This window comes from Trichechus manatus, unplaced genomic scaffold, assembly GCF_000243295.1.
Source record: "Trichechus manatus latirostris isolate Lorelei unplaced genomic scaffold, TriManLat1.0 scaffold00177, whole genome shotgun sequence".
Taxonomy (NCBI): domain Eukaryota; kingdom Metazoa; phylum Chordata; class Mammalia; order Sirenia; family Trichechidae; genus Trichechus; species Trichechus manatus.
This window is the reverse complement of record NW_004444113.1, coordinates 2,517,250-2,542,262: the sequence shown is the minus strand read 5'-3', so window position 1 is coordinate 2,542,262 and position 25,013 is coordinate 2,517,250. Positions and strand designations below refer to the sequence as shown.

Sequence of the window (25,013 nt, the reverse complement as noted above, 5' to 3'; positions counted from 1 at the left end):
CTCCGGATGGAAGCTGCCCATTTAGTCTCTTGTATCTACTTGAGCTAAGAGGCACACTCCTCACGAGTATAGATGTCCCCTGAAAGCATGGTGCCCAGATCCCTACCCCTGCTACTCTGTCCCTCAAAGTGGAACAAACAAGACTTTTAAGCCCGATGTTTATTCTATAAAATTGTTTACAACAGTAGGGTTCAAGACAAAAATAAAAAAGATACAAATTTATTGTATAAAAACACTAAAAACTTGGCTATGTCCTTCCAAAACCTAATAAAACATACAAATTGTCACAAACAACCCTCTTGATTCAAATTTTAGATTTCATTCATTCAATAATTATTTTCTGGACACCTATGTGCAAGGCACTGGATGGCTGTAGCTGCTGCGAATTCAGTAATGAACGGAACTGTCCCTGCTCTCTGGAGCTTACACTCTAGTGGGGGAGACACATACCAAACAAAACAAGCGTATTACACATCAACAGTCATTGTGGTTACAGGGGGTGAAAAAAACGGAAAGCTTCTATACAACCCCCAAGCTCGAAGGTTGGGAAAAAACAAAACAAAAACCTAAACCCGCTGCCTCAAGTCGGTTCTGATTCAGTGACGCTACAGCAGAGTAAAACTGCCCTTTAGGGTTTCCAAGGCTGTAAATCTTTAGGGAAGCAGACTGCCACATCTTTATTCTGTGGAGCGGCTGATGGGTTCGAACTGCTGACCTTTCAGTTAGCAGCTGAACGCTTTAACCACTGCGCCACCAGGGCTCCTTTGGGAAAACGATACAAATGCTAAATTATATTTTAAAATCAGTTTTATAGGTTGCAAATTTCTGGTCAGACTCTAAAGTTCAAAGTTCTGAGCAGCACTTCTAATCTTCTAATTAGAATCTATACTAGTAAATAATTTATGGCCATACTAATGGAATAAGGCCACCATTGTGCGTGTGCGCGTGCGTTTGCAAGTCCATGCTACTGTTTATATACATGTATGTACATATATACACTATACACGATACTTACATATATTAATCATACGATCTCTGGTTCTAAAGATACAGTTCCTTCATATGAATTCTTATATCCCGCCTGTACAAGAACTATCAATATTCTAATTCTGAGGCAATGGATTGGTGCCAAGTACATGGAATGTCCAAGTAAAATATTCTTCAGAAAAAACACCTATCACCTTACAAGTAAGCACATTCTGATTAAGCAAGATGTAGAATACCATACAGAATGGAATGCCATTTCCTGTCTGGAATACAGACACCTGTTCTGTTTCTTTCCCCGCTTGCTGCTCCAGGGCTTAGTCACTGAAACACGGCCTGCTTCAACGCTTACACCTGAAGAAATGTGCTCCCACATCTAAGAAATCTAACAATTCATCGGTCTATTATTTTTCATGTCTAAGTTCTCGCTCTCCACATTTCACAAAGGTGTGGTTTCTTTTTCCGCTGTCCCGCCCCGGAAGCCCTTAGTGCAGTAAATCCAGGGCCTGAATGCCTGGTGGGGCTGCCCCACTGGTGCAGTGTGACAGCTCCTGGGGGCAGAGGCTCATCACATGTTCCTAACCTCCCTTAAACACATCTGGAAGGTGACAGGGCCTTCACGTATTTAAGGCTGACCCGGGAGATGTACTTCAAACCACAGGCCTCTGGGTCATGGTGTGGACTCTGCAGCAGAGATCCTTGGTTCCCCATTGTAACATGACTCCGGAAGCCTGACCGCGGGTCCAGAAGGTGCCTGTTGTGGCCGACGGTGCTGGGAATGTGCTGAGCATCATGTCACAGCCCTCTCTAGAAAAGCTGCTTTCAACCTTTTCTCCCAAGATGAGCCTGTTACCTCAGTGAAGACTACTAAAGAAATAGCAGTTCTATGCACTTCCCAGAATGCTCTCTGTAACTTCACTTTTCTCTTTCACTGGTCCCTGCTGAACAACTCACGTTGACAATTCTGCCCTAGAGGCCACCAGAATTCCTCGACTTCCTTCATAAGGAGGATATCCACAGATAATCCCACACATCAAATAATTTAAAAATATGCTATAGGCTGCCTTTGGAAAGCATCACACAGTTTTTATAAATAGGTTCTTTTTTTTCCTAGATACATTTTCTCCCTCATATTGATATTAAATAAGCTGCATTTTCTTGAGAACATGCAGGCTGAGCAGAAGGGGTACCTGAATACTGCCAGACAGTGTAGAGAAGCTAGCCTGGTATTAAAATGACAAAGATCGGCCATAATAACAAACTAACCTCAGAGTATGTTAGCAATTAAAGGCTGATTATACACAGTACTCCTACTGAGTTATTCTACTTCTTACCACTCAGCATCTTCCGGCCCTAAGGCTCCTTGAATAAACTAGAACTCAGCATTGCATGTTCCCAGACCTTAAAAAAGAAGTGACTTCTCTAATTTGACAGCTGCCCATTTCCCTATAACTTTAGTGATTGCGAATTCTGATCCAGCTACTGTCTGATGGGTTACTAACCAGGAAGTCTTAACGTACAGTGAGCAGACTACTGGTTTTAAGTCTAATCACGTAAGGAGTAGGTAACTGTGATGCGGGGCCAACGGATCTTGGGATAAATGGACAGAATGCCCTAAAATTTTCACATATCATCTTTCAGGCATCTGGAACTGTCTTCTAGAGTAAGCTACTTAAGGGCCTCCCTCAGGGTCAAAAAAAAGACCGAATGTTCTCAATATCCCTTGGAAAAATACTGAAATACAGTGCTGGGCCTGGAGAAGGCAGAGATGGCATACGCAGTAACCAGCAGCAGCCAGGGCAGTATTCCTTGAAAACCAAAGCCACTGCCAACTGAGTCGATTCTGACTCACAGCGATCCTTCAGGACTGAGTAAACTGAGTAAACTTTCTCTCACAGAGCGGCTGGTGGGTTTGAACCACTGACCTTCGGGTTAGCAGCCGCGTGCTTTAACCACTGTGCCACCAGGGCTCCCAGTATTCCCTGACAGGAACACAGATACATCCTTAGCTGCCAGATACAGTTAACACAGTGATGCTTAAGATATCATTAGAAAGGCATCTGGCCATCTTCTTGGTTTAACTCATTTTGTCAAAGGCAAAGCCTTTTAAGAATTACATATGAAAGAGAATACAGAAAATTTTCTCCCAACTTCTGTATTTTCCCCTTTAAATAGTTAAGCGCTTAGACCTGTATTTTAAGGACCTCTGACTTGAAGGTTTTTTTCCTTCCCCAACAAGCAACCGTCTGCATTTTAGTTACCCAGAAGAGCAAGAAACTCAGGCCCCCAGAAAAACTCCCACAGACTTCCCCGATTTTAGAGTTCATCGCTGGTCACACGAGTCCCTGTTGTAGAAGTTCTCTGCTTGTTTTACTTCCGCTATTTTCATCCTCATTAGAATAGTTTCCTGAATCTCGACTAGTTTGGGAACTGTATTGTTTGTGATCTTCGTCAACTTGACTGGTTTCTTCTACTGTAACAAGACTGTACGAATTTTCAATTATAAAACATCTTTCAGTTTGCTCCTCAGAAGCGGAAAGGAGTAGATTCTTTAGTGACTGTTCAGAGAAACACTAATTAAAAAAAGAAAGAACAGAAATAGATTACTTAAAATAATAAAAATGTGTTTTCCAGCTCTAATAGCTTTAGTTTCTTCAGTCCATTATGTAGAAGATCTGTCGTCTGGCATGCACGTGAAAACGTCAGCTAAGAGCACACCAACGACGTGATAGTTTAGAATACAAACAACACCGGCAGGGTCACTTACGTCTTAGTATCTTTTCTGGTGAGTCTGAAAAGGACCTGAGAAGGGTGGCCTGAGCACCAGGGGCCGAGGGGGAAGAGCAGGTGAGAGCCGGGAAGGGGGAGAACACTGGGATCGTGGAAACAATCAAATGATTTTATCCAATTCACAAATCTCCAGGAGAAACACACATAACAAATTAACATTTTCTGTTCAACTAAGAATAATGAGCTGTTGTAACTAGCTACTTTTAAGTCTCTTTGAAGTCATGGCCATGACTATTAAGAATGTATAGGAGTGACATTTAAAATCTCAGGGGTGTAAGAGGAAAACAGCCAGCAGTGAGTGTTTTTACAGTGCCGAACCTTCTACGATGATCTCCTTTGCTCCTCACGTCCCTAGACTGGCCTGCTTTTGTAGCCTCGGGGTGCCCTGAGTGCCTTGCTTCAGGTGACAGAGACAGTAAGAGCAAATGGACTACAGCTCCTCAACAGTTCACCGTCAGGGGCCTCCAGCTCCACAGCCTGTTTGTTGTTGTTGTTAGGTGCTGACAAGTCTGTTTCGACTTATAACGACCCTATATACACCAGAACACTGCCCGGTCCTACGCCACCCTCACGACCACGGTTATGCTTGAGCCCACTGATGCAGCCACTGTGTCAATCTATCTCGTTGAGTGTCTTCCTCTTTTTTCACTGACCCTCTACTTTACCAAGCATGATGTCCTTCTCCAGGGATTGGTCCCTCCTGATACATGTCCGACGTATGTAAGACGTAGTCTCGCCATCCTTGCTTCTAAGGAGCGTTCTGGTTGTACTTCTTCAAAGACAGATCTGTTTGCTCTTTTGGCAGTCCATGGTACTTTTCGCTGTTCTTCACCAACACCGTAATCTGAGGCATCAGTTCTTCTTTGGTCTTCCCTATTCATCATCCAGCTTCCACATGCATATGAGGTGACTGAAAACACCATGGCTGGGGTCAGGCACACCTTAGTCTTCAAGGTGGTATCTTGCTTTTTAACCCTATAGATACAGAGGTCTTCTGCGGCACATTTGCCTAATGTAATGCACTGCTTGATTTCCTGACGGCTGCTTCTGAGGGGGTTGATTGTGGATCCAAGTAAAACGAAATCCTCGACAACTTCAGTCTTTTCTCTATCATGATGTTGCGTACTGGTCCAGTTGTGAGGATTTTTGTTTTCTTTATGTCGAGGTGTAATCCGTACTGAAGGCTGTGGTCTTTGATCTTCATCACAAGTGCTTCAAGTGCTCCTGGCTTTTAGCAAGCAAGGTTGTGTCATCTGCATAATGCAGGTTGTTAACGAGTCTTCCTCCAGTCCTGATGCCGTGTTCTTCTTCATGCAGTCCAGCTTCTCGGACTATTTGCTGAGCATACAGATTAGATAAGAACGGTGAAAGGATCCAACCCTGATGCACACATTTCTTAATTTTAAACCACGCAGTATCCCCTTGTTCTGTCCAAAAGACTGCCTCTTGGTCTATGTACAGGTTCCTCATGAGCACAATTAAGTGTTCTGGAATTCCCATTCTTCACAATGTTATCCATAATTTGTTATGATCCACACAGTCAAATGCCTTAGCATAGTCAATAAAACACAAGTAAACACCTTTCTGGTATTCTCTGGTTTCAGCCAGGATCCATCTGACATCAGCAATGATATCCCTGGTTCCACGTCCTCTTCTGAATCTGGCCTGAATTTCCGGCAGTACCCTGTCGATGTACTACTACAACCACTTTTGAATGATCTTCAGCAAAATTTTACTTGCTTGTGATATTAATGATATTGTTCAATAATTTCTGCATTCTGTTGGGTTATCTTTCTTTGGAATAGGCATAAATATGGATCTCTTCCAGTCAGTTGGCCAGGCAGCTGTCTTCCAAATTTCCTGGCACAGATGAGTGAGCACTTCCAGCGCTGCATCCGTTTGCTGAAACATCTCAACTGAGATTCCATCAATTCCTGGAGCCTTGCTTTTTGCCAGCGCCCTCAGTGCAGCTTGGACCTCTTCCTTCAGTACCATCAGTTCCTGATCATATGTTACCTTCTGAAATGGTTGAATGTTGACCAATTCTTTTTGGTATAGTGACTCTGTGTATTCCTTCCATCTCCTTTTGATGCTTTTTGCATCGTTTAATATTTTCCTTGTAGAATCCTTTAATATTGCAACTCGAGGCTTGAATTTTTTCTTCAGTTCAGCTTGAGAAATGCTAAGCGTGTTCTTCCCTTTTGGTTTTCTATCTCTAAGTCTTTGCACATGTCATTATACTTTACTTTCTTTTCTCAAGCCACCCTTTGAAATCTTTTGTTCAGCTCTTTTACTTCATCATTTCTTCCTTTCGCTTTAGCTACCTGACGTTCAAGAGCAACTTTCAGATCTCTCCTGATATCCATTTTGATCTTTTTTTTCATTCCTGCCTTTTTAATGACCTCTTGCTTTCTTCATGTATGATGTCCTTGATGTCATTCCACAACTTGTCTGGTCTTCAGTCATTAGTGTTCAACACATAAAATCTATTCTTGACATGGTCTCTAAATTCAGGTGGGATACACTCAACGTTGTACTTTGGCTCTCGCGGACTTAATTTTCTTCAGCCTCAACTTGAACTTGCATATGAACAACTGATGGTCTGTTCCACAGACAGCCCCTGGCCTTGTTCTGAGTGATGATATTAAGCTGTTCCATCGTCTCTTTCCACAGATGCAGTCGATTTGATTCCTGTGTATTTCATCTGGTGAGGTCCATGTGTATAATCACCATTTATGTTGTTGAAAAAAGGTATTTGCAATGAAGAAGCTGTTGGTCTTGCAAAGTTCTATCATGTGATCTCCTGCATCATTTCTATCACCAAGGCCATGTTTTCCAACTACCAACCCTTCTTCGTTTCTAACTTCCGCATTCCAAACCAAAACCAAACCCGTTGCCGTCGAGTCGCTTCTGACTCATAGCGACCCTATGGGACAGAGTAGAACTGACCCATAGGGTTTCCAAGGAGCAGCTGGTGAATTCAAACTGCCAACATTTTGGTTAGCAGCCGCAGCTCTTAACCACTGCACTATCAATGCATCCTGGCTGCAGGTTCCATCAATTTCAGACTGCAGAAGCTGGTAAAAATCTTCAATTTCTTCATCTTTGGCCTTAGTGGTTGGTGTGTAAATTTGAATAATAGTCGTATTAACTGGTCCTCCTTGTAGGCGTATGGATATTACCCTATCACTGACAGCGTTGTACTTTAGGATAGATCTTGAAATGTTCTTTCTGATGATAGATGCGATGCCATTCCTCTTCAAGTTGTCATTCCTGGCATAGTAGACCATTTATGATTGTCTGACTCAGAGCCTGGGCTCTGAACTATTCGCCTGCAAAGTAAGCAAACTGACACCCACCCAGGGGTGGATTAACCAGTAAATACAGTACCCACCTGCTTGCACTGAGCAAGGTAGCATGGGCTTAACTGTATTTACTTGCTAATCTGCGGTAAGCAATTTCACATGGGTTCCGCCACATCAGTGACGCGGTGGGGGACAGGTGAAAGCGTGCACTGCAGAGGGTGGGAAGGCACAATCGGGCCCGAGCATGTGTTGCTGACTGGGTAACTGGCCCTGCTAGGTGAACACATCATTCCCCAGGCTGGATCCTGTGTTTAGGTCTCCATCACTGACAGTCTTCACTAAACATGCTCACCTCACAGCCAAACAAAATACAGTGAGGTGCTGTGAAAGGAAACTTGTGTTTTTAGTTATTTCATTTTCTGTGATTTCATCCACAGAACATAGTTTCTAACTGATGATGTCTTAGTCTCTTTGATATACTGTAAAGACTCACAAAGACTTTAGTGATGCCACAGTGGTCCAACTGCCAGAAAACATCAGATTAAACACAAATCTTATTATTCCATGTTATGTTCTTACATTAAATGCCTGTTCGTAATGTTAATTTGCTGAAACTTTGAATATCCAAATCAGTCCGTATTATTTTTTTGGATGTCAAGAAAACATATGTATACTCTACAGAAATCTACCATATTTCTTGTTCACTTTAAGAAAAACCCAGCTGCTGACAAAAACAAGTAACATACCTGGTCTATATTGGGAGGAGGCTTACAGGATGGAAAGAATACATAGTTGATGCATCTCAAGAGGCCTTTCACAACGTAAATGGCAACTGGGATGGAAAACAAGGCAGTGCAAACTCCAGCTATAATCCAGGTTATGGATGTATTGCCTAAAAACAAATAAATGATGCTTAGCATCAATACAGGTTTTGAGGTACGGATGCTTTAATAGTGCCAACAGCTTGTGGGAAAGACTCGACATATGCAAAGAAACATAAAAGCTATTAAGTAATACCCTCAAAAACCTTTCTAGTAGCACTAAGTACACTACAGCTGTAGGCAATGGCACTTGTATTTAAAGAGCGGCCTAGGAGCTAAAGTAAGAGGTGCTTAGCTACGAGCACAACACTGACATATAGGTCCCAACATGCAAAGTATTCTCCAGCATTACTTCTGCAAGATAAAATCAGTAAAGTTTTAAAAATATTCTATGACTAAGCATCTATAAGTCAATATAAAAGTAAACTATTCCCATATTAAAAAAATCCGTACTGAACTAATTAAGTGATTTCCACATACTTAAAGACTATGGAAAAAATAAAAGTCTTATTAAATGCTAATGAGCAATAGTTAAAGGAAATCAATTATGTGGATACTAGATGAAATAGAAAGCAAAAAAATGAATTGAGTTGAACATTAAAAATATTTTCTAAAACTGAAAGGCAATTTTAGCTTGAAGGTTTAATTCTGATCATGTACTTCACAAAGAAAAAATTATATATTTGCAGTAAAGAAATATCTTACAATAATTTTCAAGTATTAAATTATTTTTATTAAGTCCAGTTACATTTAAAAAATTAGACATAATGAAAAATTCTGACCTGGTTTTGTCTTCTCACACAAAATATCACTAAAAACACTGCTTTTATTCCATTTTTCATCCTCGATGACTGCTCTGGCTTTGACGCAATATACAGTCAGTGGTTGCAAATTAGGAACAATAAAATCTGTTTTCTTCTGCAGGATTTTGCGCTAAAAAAAAAACCAAATCATTGATACAATTTAATCACCTCTTGAATAACGAGATACGGTATATCTACTTTCTGAAACTCTAAATATTCAATAAGGGATTGGCCTTTCCTGAACACTTAACTGGTAGGTGTTTAAAAAATATAAACTTCCTTTGGACAACACATTCTAACAGAATGTGAAAGTGAAAAACGCTACTGCCAAAAAAGTGTATGACATATTCCTAAGATAACTAACTTATTTTATAAGTACATGCTGATTTGGTTTAATTGCCACGATATTACCTCTGGTGGCAGAATGGTTAAGAGTAGGGATTGTGGACTCAAACTTCCTGTATTTAGGTATCCTTGCTGTGTGACCTTACGCAAGGGATTTAATTATTTAATCTCTCAGTGCCTCGTCTCCTGAACTGTAACAGGAGGACAGCTCCTATCCGTAGGGTCGCTGAGTCACGTGTAGGTCTGCGTGGCCCAGAGGATGTTCAGGGTAAACAGCAGGAGCACAAGAGCCAGGTGAGCCACACAGGCACACTTAAGGCCTCGGCTCACGTCGCAATCATTCATGTTCCATTGCCTAAAGCAAGCCACAGGGCCAAGTCCAGCATCAGTGAGCGGGGGGAGGATACTCCAACCCAAGTATTTCTCAATAGTAACTTCACCCCTCATACCACCTGGCAGGGTTGTTTTGCAGAATGATTGAGACAATTCATGCAAAAATGTTTAGCACAGTACCTGACACATAATAAGGATTTAGTAAATCTTAGTTGTTACCATCATAATAATTACCGACACAGGATGGGATGGGAACTAAAATTCACTGAACCTCTTATTTGTTAACCAATGTCCTAGGTACTTTCCTACATCTTACCTCATTTTAGACCTTATAAACATCTTTTTGAAAAATTTAGGTACATTAATGATCTCGGCCTTAGAGAAGAGGAAATAAAGCCTTGGAGAGGTAAACAAAGTACCTGGTCTAAAGCTACACAATTTGGCAGTCTGACACAGATCTCGGTTTGCCTCATCTAGGGACAACTGAGAACCGACCATTATTATAAATGGGCTGATTACGCTGAGGTGCCAGGGGACACAGACAGTCACAGAGCAAGCAGCCAAGTCACTGGAATTTGCTTAGATTTTCCAACAGAAAACGAAGCAAAGTTACAGATTCACCAACTCAACTGCACAGGATTTTTAAATGTTGATTGCTTGACTGTGATTCTACAAGGGAAAAGGGATCTAGGAATCGTCTAGTTTCTCTGATGTTCTATATTATGTCAGTGGTTTTGGAATTTTAGTGTTTAGATAGTGTTTCTCAACCTTTTTTAGTTTCATTCCTTCTAAGGAGCCTTTTTAGATCATTTTTATCTAACTGCTCCCCCACCATGAAATTAAATACTAAGGAATATGATTTTGTTGGGCAGAGTTGAGCTGTGGAGGGCCACAAATCATCATATTTAAGGTTCTTTTGCACCCTAAAAACCAATTTTTGCCTCCTTGGAGGTGGAATCACCTCGACAGAGAATGTGTGACTGAGACCGTGATTCTCGACTGGAGGCAATTTTACTCCTCAAGGGACATGTGACAACATCTACAGACATTTTTGGTTGTCACAACTGGGAGGGGGTGTACTGGCACCTGGAAGCCTGGGTGCTGCTAAAAATCCTCCAATGGCCAGGACACGCTCCCCTCCCCCAAACAATTACCTGACAAACGTCAACAGGGCTGAGACTGAGAAACTCTGGTTTCAGTGAATAACTGGAAATCACGTTAATAGGAAATTCCTGAGTTTCATCCCAGGAATTCTAATCCAATAGGAATGGGGCCCAGGAGTCTGCATTTTAATGGAGCCTGGATGCTGGTGATTCACAGCTCCGCCACAGAAACGTGAAATACACAGGCAGTCCCTGACTCACAATGCGGTTCCGCTCCGCTGACTCCATCCGACGTCGGTGGTGACCTAAGTCAAACACCTCATTTTTTAGTTTTCATTATTTGCCTTTTATTATCAGTATCTTTATGAATCATAACACTGAACATCTGCGAGTGAACATCTCAGAATGATAACATCAGCAAATTACGCCCTGCAACACTGCATGTAGTACATATTACTAATGATGAGATGTTAAAAGAAAAAAAAGATGGTCGTTAAGTGCAGTTCGTTGTAACTTGAATACGCTGTTTAGGTCAGGGACTACGTGTACTAATATTTTTCACGGTGTAAATATCTGAGTTAATCACAGTGTTAAAAATTTTTGCAAAACGTCAAGCTTTGTTTATCCAAATCATAGTTATAACTCTAAGTGACAGAATTATACTATATAGTCTTTTTACCTCAGCATTTGAAGTGTTTTCCCAAAAAATAATTTCATAAATAAGTGGATAATGCTGGCTCGTAGACTTGTTTTCAGTCTCTCTTGGAGCACCGATATAGATATGCAGTGAATTATCAACAGATTTCATACTAATGACTGGAGGAAGTATGACAGCTGGAAAAAAAAAACGTGAAGACACAATGTTCAATTTAGACCAGAAAAACTAAAGGACTTGCACAAGCTGGAGAATAATAATCTAAAGTAAAAACTACTCGCTCACTTTGCATTTCAGTATCAAGTCTTTTCTCTTCAGACCAAAAAGATGTTTTATTTCCATCAGAGGCTTGTACACGGAGAAAGTAAGCTCCTTTTGAGAAAACTTTTTGAGGAAAGACACACTGGGTAGCTCTGACATTTTCACAGCCAGGTATTTGTTGCCATTTATCTGAATGGTTCCCAAGAATCTTTTTAAAATAGGCACTGTAAGACAAAATCATTTTTTTAAAAAACATTTCCCATAGCCAATTCAATAAATATTTAGAGTACCTACAGTATGTTAGACACCTTGCTAGGCGGTAAGGTCACAGAAATGAATTGTTCTCCATCCTCAAGAACCTCACAATGTAGCAGAAGAAATATACGTATATTTTCACCATCCATCAACCAATAAACAGATTGAAAAGAGAGAGAAAGAAAGGAAACGGGGCAGCTAGCTTTTTGAATTGAACCAGTCTGAGTGAACAGACTGAGATCATTTTAAGGACTCATGGAAGAGGCAAGTTCCAAAGACGAGACCAGGTTCAAGTGTCAAGTATTCCAGACTGGGAAAGTCACACATGCAGCTAGAGTCACGCCTTCTTCACAGAGCCGGCAAGCGCTGAGATGTTCTTAGAACACCCTCACTTTACACACAGCGAAGGAATTGAGGCCCAGGGAAGTTAAATGGCTAGCTCAGTATCATCCACCTAGTTTCTGGCAGAGTTTGGGACTAAAATGCAATCTCCTTCATTTTAAGTATGTCACAATCACCTGCCTGTCAGTCTCTCAATTCAGCACCTGAATCTGTGCAAGGCGTTGCAGGCTGCTGAACCGGACTAAAAAGAAGCATTATCAAATAAACACGGCCAAAGGAAACACACGCAACAGAACTTACCGGAGCCACTGCGCTTGAAAGGTCATGTTTTCATATGTGTAATCCCATTTAAGAACGTAGCTCTGATCTTTAACATCAACTTCTATATTTTCTGGTGAAGGCAGTTTATTTTCAACTAGAAGCCAAAGAACACACAAAAAGAGCATACGTTTTTATTCTAGTGAGATAATGACAGCATAGACAAGGTGGAAGATTTACATTTTATCTTTATAAGTAACAGATAATTTCAGGTGTACATTTACACAATGTAATAACTATGCAGCTGTTTAAAAGAATGCGCTAGGATCTGTATGCACTGGCATAGAAAGATATCCTCAATATTAGGCAAAACAATCAAATGATAGAATATGTCTAGCATGGTCCTATTGTTTATGTATATGCTTGTGTAAGTCCAGAAAAAAGCGTGGCAGGATATATACAAACTACTGGCAAGACTTCCTCCTGATAAAAGGAACAGGGAGGACGGAGGCAGCAGAGGAAAACTGTCCTTTAAGCCCTTCAGTACTGTCTGGCTTTTAAAATACGGCATATTACGCTTATCGTTAAACCCACAAACAAATCCCTGCACCCAGTCTGGACTTCAGGAGCCCTGGTGGCACAACAGTTAAGCACTGGGCTGCTGCTCGAAAGGCTGGCCGTTTGAACCAGCACAGCAGCTCTGCAGGACAAAGTCCTGGCCATCTGCCAACCGAGAAACCCTCTAGGGCAGTTCTGCTGTCACACGGGGTCACTAGGAGTTGAAAACTGACCCAACAGCACTTGACGACAACAACGGTTTTGACTCTAACTACTGGCAAGATGACGCGAAGTGTGTGTCAGGATGCTCTCATATTCTGAGACCGCTGCTGTCGTGGGCTGAATTGATTCCGACTCACAGCAATGCTACAGGACAGAGCAGAAGTGCCTCCTAGGGGTTCCCAGGCTGTAATCTTTACGGGAGCAGATTGCCAGGTCTTTTCTCCGGCGGAGCCACTGGTGGGTTTGCACCACGGACCTTCTGGTTCGCAGCCAAGCACTCAACCACTGCACCACCAACGCTCCTCTCTAACCACACAACAACACTTACAAAGGTAGACTGTCTGGAAGACTAACTGTTCTACTAGCCACTACTTCCCCCGTTTGTGGATTCTGAACAAATATAAGCAGTTTTTGTCCTTCATATTCGTACTCTGAAGCAAAATTAATTGTCCTTACCATTTACTTCAAACTAAAATCCCAAATACCACTTTCTTGCTTCTGTAAATGCTGTCCTGACCAGTGCTTCCGTTTTGATATCTATTAAACCACCACATAAACTTGCGCAACTAAGCGGAAAATGCCAAATTAACATGCTGCCGACATGCGATACAGTTATCAAATCTAAAGCAAAATTCCCTTCTTACCTGTGGTATTTACACAATACACTGGGCTATAGGAACCAACTTTTCTGTGCAAACGTAGTCTTGCCTTAACTTTTAAACAATAAGTAGTCTCTGGTGAGAGTTTATAAATTTTACCTCCGGGATAAACAGTCTCAGTCCTTTCCTACAAGATAAAAAAAGAAGTCTGTTCTTTAAAAAAGTATAAATTCAAATGGTAGAATTAATTCACTTCATTCTTGTCTCACATCAAACGAAGGTAAAAATAATGCTTACATCTACACTGGAAGAGTTTTTCCAGATAACCACGCTGTATGTGAAGCTTAAAATATCCATAGCCCACATGAGACTATCTTTTGTCCCAGGAGGAGAGATGTTGACTATTATTGCCTTATCTTCAGCTTTTAAATGCACCTTTGGAGGCCCAATTTGAGCTGTTAAAGTCAAAACAATCATTATATAATTTCATTAATATAATGCCAGAACAATTATTCAACATATACTTCTGAGCGCTTTAACATGTGCCTGGCATAATAACAGGAAAAGCCCCTGCCCCCATGGAGCTCAAACTCTAGTGGGGGACACGGCGCACACACGCACACACACGCCCGACAGCATGTGTGCTATGCAGAAAAGTAACGCAGAGGGGCAGAGAATGACACAGCACTGTTCAGGTAAGCTGGTCAAGAAAAGCCTCTCCGAGAAAGTGACTGTGAGCTGAGACCTGCATAAACGGAGAGGTGCCCAAGCAAATATCTAGGAACTAGGATTCCAGGCCGAGGGAACGTCTGGTGCAATGCCCCTAAGATGCTTGTTACTTCCCAGAGAGCGCAAGAGAGCTGGGCTGGGAATGGGCAGGCTGGAAGCGGTGTCAGAGAGGCTGCCAGAGGCGAGGAACAGAGGGCTTTATAGTTGTGGTAGCAACTGTGGAAATCACTAGAGAGCTGAGACTGTACCACAATCTGCTTGATGTTTGGAAAGATCGTCCTGGCAAACATGTGATCATAGTAGTACAAGTGAGAAACAAAAGTAGCTCGGTCAAGGCGGGCGGCGGTGTGAAGTGCGGAGGGATTAGATCGGGATACACACTGAGGCGGAACAGGCAGAATCTGTTAGACTGGACGTAGGATATGAGAAAAGAAATGTCATCTCTGGAAAACTCTATCGTAGACTTGAGAGAGAACGAGAATGAAAAAGGCAGGTAAGTTTCAGAATTATTATGAAAATAGTTTTGATCTTACAGACTCCCTCCAGGGATCGGAGAGACCCCTAGAGACCCCCAGATCACGCTTTGAGGAGCACTACTACAGGGAAACAGCAGGCAGGAGAAAGGAACCTTTGTTCTTTTTTTCTGGTGAAATGCATGATACTTCATTATGTAAATAAAATGGACTTGGGAAATGAGCTGTCCTGGTAAATATTCAATAAAGAACTACACATTGTGTAGCTAGCCAGTTTCTTACCTTTGCGAAACGGGATAAATGAGCCAACCTCATGCCATGGAGATGTTCTGTTTCCTTTTTCTGCTCTTATACGTAATTGAATTTTTTCAAACACACTTAACTTGACTGAAGAAAAGTCGCACGTGGTACCAGTAATGTACTGACACCCAGGCAACTCTATCCAATTATGCATTCCAGGTCTTTGTAATAAAGAGCAAAGAATGAATGAATGAGCAAGTGTATACATGCAAAAGAGCACCAAAGTTCTCTGCTTACTAACATTACAAAGCTGGTTTAAGCAGTTATTTCTTCTACTTGAAGTTAATGTCCTTCCAACATTTTAGTTTATAGCCTTCTGGTCTTCTTCATGCATCTGTATCAAGCTGTTTATAAAATGGAATAGTTCAATATACAGTTAATTTTTAAAACATGGTTCTCTATATAATTTTGGGGTGAATGCATCAGGATTTCAAGGAAACAGAGAAGGAATGAATCGTAAGGCAGAGGTACATTTCGTGTTGGCTTTGTTAAAAGTAGATGTGTGACCTCTGGCAAACTACTCTGTTTCTGGACCTCAGCTTGCTTATTGAAAATCTGAGAACTGGATATGACAGTTCCCTTCTGACTTCCTCATATGAGTAGATTACCTGCCCTGAGATTAACTTCAAAATCAGTGCGATTTCAGAGTTTCCTCAGCCCTCCCCCAAACCAACCACCCCCCTGCTTGCTCATCTCTACAATTCCTTCAATTTCAACATTAGAAACAAAAACACTTAAAATGTTAATATAAATGAATAAACTTCTCAAAGTGAAACCGGCCAATAAAAAGTTTAAGTGATCGATATTAGTGTCTTCTTTTTCTAAAAGAGAAAGTGATGAAGAAATCAGGTTGGCATGGACAGCCTAAAGCAGAAAGTGGAGAGAAGAGGCTGGGGTGAAGGTGAGGGAGAGACAGAATTCAAATGCTTTGCCAGGTAAACCCCGTCTGCCTCAAACCAGGCAGAGAAGCCATCCTCTAGGAAGGTATCTTTGAAGTCTAATTCATAGTCCTAGCACTAGCTGATCTGCTTTCTTTAATAAAAACAAATAAATATATTTTCGGATATTAGTAACCAGGGACGCCCAAAAACAAGTCTACCTTGTTTTTCAAAAAGGAAAGCACTTAAAAATTGTGGAAAATACACAGTAGCATATGGAATACTTCATTGCCCTAGGTTCCTCTTCCATGTTAACCATCTGAGCTCTGAGGTAAGAGCTGCAATTGATGATACTGTAATTCAAATGTAAATATCCCTGAGAAACTCCTCCATGTCAGAATTTATTTTTAAAAATCCAGAGGCTTATTATAAACTAAAACCTTTATCAAAAAAAGTGAAAACTAAACCTTGCTATTGCCTCAATATCACCTTGGACATCTGTCTTTCTTGCCCCAGGAGACACTGCTGTGTGCTTTATTACAACTGCTTCTGCGCACAAGGGAGGTACTGCGGCTGACGCGGCTTTTACTTTCATAAAACAAAACAAAAAACCTTTATCATATACAGCGTTTAGGTCAGGATAAACTGTAACTTAAAACATGACTACAGAACCAATATAATATTCACTTCACAAAACCAGTTTCATTAATATAACTTCATGATATCTTTGTCTCTCCTGTTCACTGATGTATTCTTTGCACACGAAAGAGTGCTTGGCGTAAAAGGCACTCGATATTTGTTGAATGGAAAAATGAATGCTACACGTTACATACACGATAATAAACTGCAGATTTAAGCAGGAGCCCAGCTGGTGCAGTGGTTAAGCACCAGCTGCTAGCCAAAAGGTCGGCAGTTCAAACCTTCCAGCCGTAAGTAACAAACCCTGAAATTCTAGACAGTGTTTGTTCCACAGGTGCCGGAATCTCAGTAGCTTATTTCTCTATCTGTGTATCACTGTCATCGGTGGTGTACGCCCTCCACTCTCAGAAACACTATTAAAAAATACTCGTCTGCTGCTGCTGTTGGTACTACACTTCAGCTGATCACTTACTCTGGGCCACTGTTCTGAGGACTTCACATACAATTATTCAGTACTCAGACAACCTTCTGAGTTAGACACTTTATTTTTGGGGTACCCCATCCCATTTGGCTTGACAGTCCTGGTCCAGCTTATCTAAGACTGAGTGCCTCTTTTCACTCTCCAAAGCATCCTGGTTTGGGTGATAAATTACCCGGTCATATTAGTTATCATCTCTACTTAATGGGCTAGGAAACTGAGACATGCAGAGAGTAACTAAGGGGATGGATTTAAACCCCTTAGTCCACACTCCATGACACTACACTGTACTGTCTTCCCAGAATTGTGGCGTATTTTGCAAGGCAATGGTCCATAAAGCTGGCAGAACAAAACACGGTAAGAACACGCTGAAATAATGCATTTGACGATAAAGGCCAGAATGGCAGAGTAAACGAAATTATTATGGACTAGAAAATGCAGTATCAGCGATACCTTGTGAAACAACAGGAGTGTGGAAGTAGATTGTGGCTCTTTGTTATTTTTTATTTAAAGAAGCTGGACCATCCAGAACAGTCAGAGGAATGGCTGTGAATAGAGAAGCCGTCTCCTACCTTCTACTTCCAATGGAATCCAGACTTTCTGGAGCCACTGAGGCTAGACGAACCCTCAAAACTATTGCCCTGAGATAATCTTTAAACTTTAAACCAAAACTGTCCCCTGAAGTCTTCTCTGAACCAAACAACAGTTTAGCTTAATTAGTAACACGTCTGCCTTGAGTACTGTGCTCTTTTAAAGTATTATTTCTATGAAATTAAACTGATAACAGCAACTCCAAAGATTAGATGAGGAGCTTAGGGGGCAGTGAGTTTATGTTAATGGTGGTAAAAGAATTTAGAAAAGGATAGCAAGAATGGTTGCACAACTTGAAATTGTCATCCATGTCACTGAATTATACATGTAAAAATTGTTGAAATAATGTTATCTTCTGCTGTGTATATTTTCACCAAAAACGAAAAACAAGGAAAAAAAAAACCACTCTGTAGAAATGAAGTTATAAATATTATGTAAATCAGACATAATTTTTTAAAATAATGGAACTTCCATTATTTAAAAAATTTATATCTAATTTACATAGTATGTATAACTTCATTATGGAAAAATCAAATGTTTCTTAAACCTGAGAACAAAATACTGGTGTTAAAATTAGGAAAATGATCCAGCAGCTAATCTTGGCAAATCAACACGGGGAGCCACGTACGTCTGGTAATCTGCTGAAAAAGTCACGTTGCCGACAGACTCGCTACTGTTCCACTTCAGGAGAAAGACGTCATCTATGATGCTGACCTCTACATTTTGAGGAGATTCTAAATCTTCTCCACCTATAAAGGCAACAAGAAAATAATTAATACGCACCGCACAAATACGTTTACAAAGTTATTCTTCACTTCACATCACTGATTAAACAATGAATACGTTTAAACATAACAAAGTATATAAAAAATCTAAAAAACCAAATGATTGCCTTTAGCACAGGGAGGCTACTAATTATTGCTATCTCTGCATCTGAGAGAGCTGGGAAAAAGACTGAGTTTTTTTCATCTATAAAAAGGTTTTGTCTTTTAATTGGGGGAAAGAAAAAAAAAAAACGCCTCTGAATGAAAACAGAATTTTTCATTGGTCTTTGAAGTGATACTACTGAAAAGGTACAGGGTTCCACTGTTTAACAGTCTCAACCCAGTTCCACACCACTGGGCTCAGAGATGAGGACGTCGTATACTTTAACAGAGAACTGAACAGATGTGGTTTCAAAGTTGACAGCTATTCACAGGAAATGAACAGTCATAAAATGGAGACAGAGAGAGGTACGAACACTGATCACATCAGCCAAGCTCTTCCGGAACCTGACAAGGTCCTGACTGGGGACACATTAAGTCTGAACCTTTCTCACTTCTTGCATCCATGGGCCTACTTTATTTCTCACTACTCCTAACACACGTCTTCCACCAGTGGGATCTCTTCCCTTTGAGACCCCTCCAACCTGCAGGGCACTTCTCTTCCTGACTAGTCGCATCCTCTAAGGCCCAACTCAAGTCTGACGCTCACAGAAAACCTTCCTCGAACGCTGCAGAACACACTCATCTTGCTCTTCTTTCCCACACTGCATCATTTAATCTGTATCACTCACACTTAAGGAGACATACTCAGCACGGTATCTGACATCTACTAGGCTCCAAATTTTTGTTGAAAGATGTATTTTCAATTTGCTTCTTTGTGTTGAACACAAATCTCCATGCAACCAGACTGCAAGTTCTTGTCATACTTAATCTGCATTTTCAGAGTACTCAACATAATACTGGGGTTCACAAAAACTTCTTCAGGTATCACTAAGGACTGATATGTCACTATAGTTAGTTGGGTGCCGTCAAGTCGGTTCTGACTCAAAGCGACCCAGTGTACAACGAATGAAACACTGCCCGGTCCCGCGCCATCCTCACAACTCTTGGGCTTGAGCCCATGGTTGCAGCCACTGTGTCAGTCCATCTCGTTGAGGTCTTCCTCTTTTTCGCTGACCCTCTACTTTGCCAAGCATGATGTCCTTCCTTCTCCAGGGACTGGTCCCTCCCAATAACATGTCCAAAGTATGTGAAACATATTCTCGCCATCCTTGCTTCTAAGAAGCATTCTGGCTGTACTTCTTCCAAGACATATTTGTTCATTCTTTTGGCACTATGGTAAGCTGTCATTTTTAAAACACCAACTTTTATATTTAATTCTGGTTCCTACAATATTTCTAGCCTCTACTTCTGTCTCAGGGAAAGCATGTTAATCCCCTTTCAGACTTTTCCACCACAGGTGTCCTTGTCTAGAACTTCCGGTTTGGGACTGCTTCCTTTACTGTGAGTTAGGGATATTACGATACATGGTCAAAAGGGCAGATATCGCAGAAAACATTTCCTGAATTTTTTTTTTTTTTTTTAATTTGGGGAGGGAACCATCCAGTCTTCCTACCCTGAATTTTCTGTTTCATGTTGTATTCATCGAGATTTCATCCCTGAACAGAATACACTCCCTTATCCCATTCTTCTAAACTTGATCTCCATCCCATCTGTTGGGACTTTACAGATTCAATGTAGCCAAAGGTCAGAGATCAGGTTTAAAGGAGTAGACAAATCATGTCCAGGATATTCTTATTCTAGTAGCTTCTAAACTCTGAAATAGGAAGAGGAAATGTGCTGGGGGTAGAGCCAGGATTTCCTCAGGATTCAATCCTTTTATTGCTAAAGCAGACCCTGGAGTTAGAGGTGTCATTCGGGAGGAGCCCTGGTGGCGCAGTGGTTAAGCGCTCAACTGCTAACCCAAAGGTCTGCGGTTCACACCAGCTGCTCTGCAGGAGAAAGATGTGGCAGTTCGCTTCTGTAGAAATTTACAGCTTTGGAAACCTTATAGGGCAGTTCTACTCTGCCCTACAGGGTCGCTATGAATTGGAATCGACTCCATGGTATCGGGTTTGGTTTTTGGTTTGGTGTTATTTGGGAGACCAGTTGATAAATCTTCAATAAAACTGACCAATAAACAGGAAAAGGGACTTGAAAATAGAGTTATTAAACAGGATTTTAGTTGCTGTAGATTTGATCTATTAATATTAGCAATCTCCTTTTAATAACAGTATATCTTACCCTTTTAACATAAATGGGTACTTAATCCAATAATTATATATATATGATTGTGTCATGATTTGAATTATGTCCCCCAAAAATGTGTGTATCAATTTGGCTGGGCCATGATTCCCAGAATTGTGTGGTTGGCCTCCATTTTGTGACTGTAATTTTACATTAAAGAGGATTAGGGTGGGATCGTAACACCACCTTTACCCAGGTCACATCCCTGATCCAATGTAAAGGGAGTTTCCCTGGGGTGTGGCCTGCACCACCTTTTCTCTCTCAAGAGGTAAAAGGAAAGGGAAGCAAGCAGAGAGTTGGGGACCTCATACCATCAAGAAAGCAGTGCTGGGAGCAGAGCACGTCCTTTGGACTGGGGTCCCTGCGCCGAGAAGCTCCTAGTCCGAGGGAACACTGATGAGAAGGCCGACAGAGAGAGAAAGCCTTCCCCTGGAGCTGATGCCCTGAATTTGGACTTTTAGCCTACTCTGACCCTGAGGAAATAAACTTCTCTGTGTTAAAACCATCCACTTGTGGTATTTCTGTTATAGCAGCACTAGATGACTAAGACAGATTGGTTGCTTCCAATCTTTCACATTCATATTGATGACAAGAAGTGGTTTACCATCTCTTCAAGTCTGACATAAATCCAAACATACACATTCATATAAATACAAATTTCCTTCCATATTTTAGATTATTTTCTTAGACTAGTGTCCCAGAATTGCATTTATTAGGTTAAAAAGTATGAATATGTTTATGACTCAAAACAGCAACATTGTGATCTCAAGTTTAGGTTATCACATTTGGGTTAACATTTCATTTGGTTTTGAATGACATTATGATTCTTTTGAGAAAACACGTTAATTGAAAGATAAACTGATAACTAGGCCCTTAACATATAGTTGAATAATCAAGAATTTAAATTGCCTTGGAAAAACAGTATAGTCTGGTTAAGCCCCAGGGTTCAACGTCTCACCCCGCCAGTGGCTCACTGTGGGACCCTAGGCAAGTTAATCAATCTCTTTGTGTCTCTCTCATCTGTAACATGAGGATAACAGTGCCTGTCATAGATTGAATTATGTTCCCCCAAAAATGTGCGTATCGATTTGGCTAGGTCATGATTCCCAGTATTCTGTGGTTGTCCTCCATTTTGTGATTGTAATTTTATGTTAAAGAGGATTAGGGCGGGATTGTAACACCACCTTTACCCAGGTCACATCCCTGATCCAATGTAAAGGGAGTTTCCCGGGGGTGTGGTCTGCACCACCTTTTCTCTCTCAAGAGATAGAAGGAAAACGGAAGCAAGCAGAGAGTTGGGAACCTCATACCACCAAAAAAGCAGTGTAGGAAGCAGAACGCGTCCTTTGGACGTGAGGTTCCCGTGCAGAGAAGCTCCCAGACCAAGGGAAGCCTGATGACAAGGACCCTCCTCCAGAACCGACAGAGAAAGCATTCCCCTGGAGCTGATGCCATCAATTTGGACTTGTAGCCTACTGGACTGTGAGAGAATAAACTTCTCTTTGTTAAAGCCGTCCACTTGTGCTATTTCTGTTATAACAGCACTAGATGACCAAGACAGTGCGTAAGTCTATTCGGAAAGCTACAGAGTTTGTGCATTTAAAATATTCAGAACAGTGCCTGGCACTATTTTCAGTCGCCTCATATGCACGCGAAAGCTGGACAATGAACAAGGAAGATGGAAGAAGAATTGATGCCTTTGAATTATGGCGTTGGTGAAGAATACTGAATATACCATGGACTGCCAGAAGAATGAATAAATCTGTCTTGCAGGAAGTACAGCCAGCATGCTCCTTAGTAAGTGAGGGATGGCAAAACTTCATCTCACATACTTTGGACATGTTATCAGGAGGAACCATCCCTGGAGAAGGACATCATACTTGGTAAAGTAGAGGGTCAGTGAAAAAGAGGAAGATCCTCAACGAGATGGACTGACACAGTGGCTGCAACAATGGGCTCAAGCATAAGGGCTGTGAGGATGGTGCGGGACAAGGCAGTGTTTTGTTCTGCTGTACACGGGGTCGCTATGAGTCAGAAACAACTGGACGGCACCCAACAACAGAGCCTAGGGCAGTCCTGAGAGCTCCATGAGTGTATGCACTTAAGATACTTAGAACAGTGCCTGGCACACAGGAAAGAGCGCACTAAATGTTAATGACATATGAACTGTTATTTTAACAGCTCTCCTATGACCCAGATTAAAATTAGTTTCTTAATGCACATCTGCCTGGAATGTCAATTTTACATGAAAATTCTGGGGAAATTATTTTTGTATTAAAACAAACATGAAAATTTTTCATGAACAAGACTTCAAAGAAATGATCACGGTTTGCACCAGGACCCTAGCATCTGTATACTGCATCTGTGGAAGCGTTTGAGAAACAGGACATCATGTACCACATCCAACCAACCAGTTGCCAGTGAGTGGATTCCAACTCATGACCATCCCATGTGTGCAGAGTAGAACTGTGCTCCATAGGGTTTTCAAGGGTATGGAAGCAGATTGCCAGGGCTTTCTTCTGAGATGCCTCTTGGGTGGGTTCAAACTGCCACAACCTTCCGATTAGTAGCTGAGCACTCAACTGTTGGCGCCACCCAGGGCCTTCTCACGTACCATACAGAAGTACACTTTTCTAAGCAAGAACTTCGTAAGTATTTTGACCCACTAGGTAGCTCTAGGAGCCCTGGTGGTGCAGTGTTTAAAGTGTTTGGCTACTAACAGAAAGGCTGGCGGTTCGACCCCACCAGCTGCTCTGCAGAAAGATGTGAAAGTTTGCTTTTGTAAAGATTTACAGCCTTGGAAACCCTATGGGGCAGTTCCACTCTGTCCTGTATGGACTCAATGCAGTGGATTTTTAGGTGGCCTCACCCAGCTGCTGGATTCCAGCCTGCAATTGCTAAGCTCCGTTTTCTCCTTGAGGTGCCCCTTCCCTCTATAAAATGACCTGTCCCTCCTGTCAACCTTGTAATTGCTGCCAGTCCCTGACGCATGCCGGCTCAGCCTGGTGGCTCCCTATCTTTGCATTTAGGCTGTTCCCTTCCGTTTTGTACTAGACAGTAGGAAGCCTGCGGGCAAAGAAATCTCTGCAGCGTTAACTCTACTCCCTTGGGACTGAGTAACTGTTTACTAAACTGAGGAAACGCTTTCAGGGGCAGCGCATTGCTGGTAAGGGGCCCTGGTGGCACAGCGCTTAAGAGCTTGGCTGCTAACCAAAAGGTCAGCAGTTCGAATCCGCCACCGCGCCTTGGAAACCGTGTGGGGCAGCTCTACCCTGTCCTACCGGGTCGCTATGAGTCGGAACCGACTCCACGGCAACGGTTCTTCTTTTTTTTTCTTTTTAAAGCACTGCTGGTGGCTAAAGCCTTCTTCACTGAACGGGCCCCCCGAGCGGCCGGATTTTTCCAATCCCACGATCGTGACCCGAGGGCTCCCGCTCATCCGGCTTCGGGGCGGGGTGGGCGCGGACGGAGCCCCGCGCGGGGCCGCCGGCTCGCAGGCAGCGGCGTGAGGGGCCTCAACACCGCCTTCTCCGCTTGATTTTCCAGCCCGAATCAGTTTCAATCTGAGCGCTGCGACCAAGGACCACAAACCACAGCGTCACGACACCCAAAGGTTTCCCCGAGGTGACGTCGGTCCCTGCCCATCCCGCCTTCCCGGCGCCCTGCTACCAACGACCGCGGACCTGCGCCAGAGCCCCTCGTCTCTCACCTGCGGCTGCGAGCAACGCCCAGGGCGCCCCGGCGACCAGCACCAGGGCCGTGGTGCCCAGGAAGGCGAGCATAGTCCGCGGGCCGCTGCCGGCCACGCCGGTCACATCCTCCGCCACCTGAGGCGACGCCCTGGACCCCCAAGGATGCCTCGGCGCACGCACCGCTCCTCCGCGCACGCGCCGTCGCCCTGCGCTCGCACGGCGCCTCCGCGCACCCGCCGTCCCTCTGTGCACGCACCGCCCCTCCGAGCACGCGCCGCCCCTCCGCGCACGCACCGCCCCTCCGCGCACCCGCCGTCCATACGTGCACGCGCCGTCGCCCTGCGCTCGCCGCGCCCTTGCGCGCTCGTGCCGACCCTCCGCGCAGGAAGCTCCTCGCACGCGCCTCCGCCCCGCGAGCCTGGCGTGAGGGTTTGTGCCCGGGGCAGGAGGGGGTTGTAGAGCGTGCGCGCGCCTTGGGAAACCTCGGGCCGCCGCGCTGCCTCGTGGCGCCCCTGTTTCCAGATATGCCTGCAAACTCGCGCTCTACTC

The 25,013-nt window shown here is 42.7% G+C and overlaps 1 protein-coding gene across 3 annotated transcripts; it reads right to left on the bottom strand.

Moving 5' to 3' along the window:
• Positions 1 to 770: 770 nt before the first annotated feature.
• On the bottom strand, positions 771 to 24,661 carry IFNAR1 (interferon alpha and beta receptor subunit 1). Of its 3 annotated transcripts, XM_023741305.1 has the most exons (12): positions 24,482 to 24,500; positions 18,351 to 18,471; positions 15,378 to 15,480; positions 15,119 to 15,297; positions 13,932 to 14,089; positions 13,680 to 13,821; positions 12,298 to 12,412; positions 11,425 to 11,624; positions 11,164 to 11,318; positions 8,683 to 8,833; positions 7,826 to 7,971; positions 771 to 3,557 (listed from the first exon to the last, which is right to left on the bottom strand). In XM_023741305.1, the coding sequence occupies exons 4-12, from the start codon at positions 15,288 to 15,290 to the stop codon at positions 3,318 to 3,320; spliced, it is 1,479 nt and encodes a 492-aa protein (XP_023597073.1). In that variant the 5' UTR covers positions 15,291 to 15,297; positions 15,378 to 15,480; positions 18,351 to 18,471; positions 24,482 to 24,500; the 3' UTR covers positions 771 to 3,317. The 3 variants fall into 3 exon arrangements, with proteins under 3 accessions (XP_023597073.1, XP_012414076.1, XP_023597072.1); XM_012558622.2 differs by lacking the exon at positions 15,378 to 15,480 and having other exon boundaries at positions 24,482 to 24,661; XM_023741304.1 differs by having other exon boundaries at positions 15,119 to 15,480.
• Between the last annotated feature and the right edge of the window lie 352 nt (positions 24,662 to 25,013).

Bases quoted from the DNA above. Each gene is read 5' to 3' on its own strand.
- IFNAR1 (XM_012558622.2), bottom strand. From the start codon at position 24,554: ATGCTCGCCTTCCTGGGCACCACGGCCCTGGTGCTGGTCGCCGGGGCG. The intron at 8,834-11,163 runs GTAAAAAGACTA...TTTTTTTTTTAG, and splicing joins AAAACACTTCAAATGCTGAG to CGCAAAATCCTGCAGAAGAA. The intron at 7,972-8,682 runs GTCAGAATTTTT...ATTTGTTTTTAG, and splicing joins GTGTGAGAAGACAAAACCAG to GCAATACATCCATAACCTGG.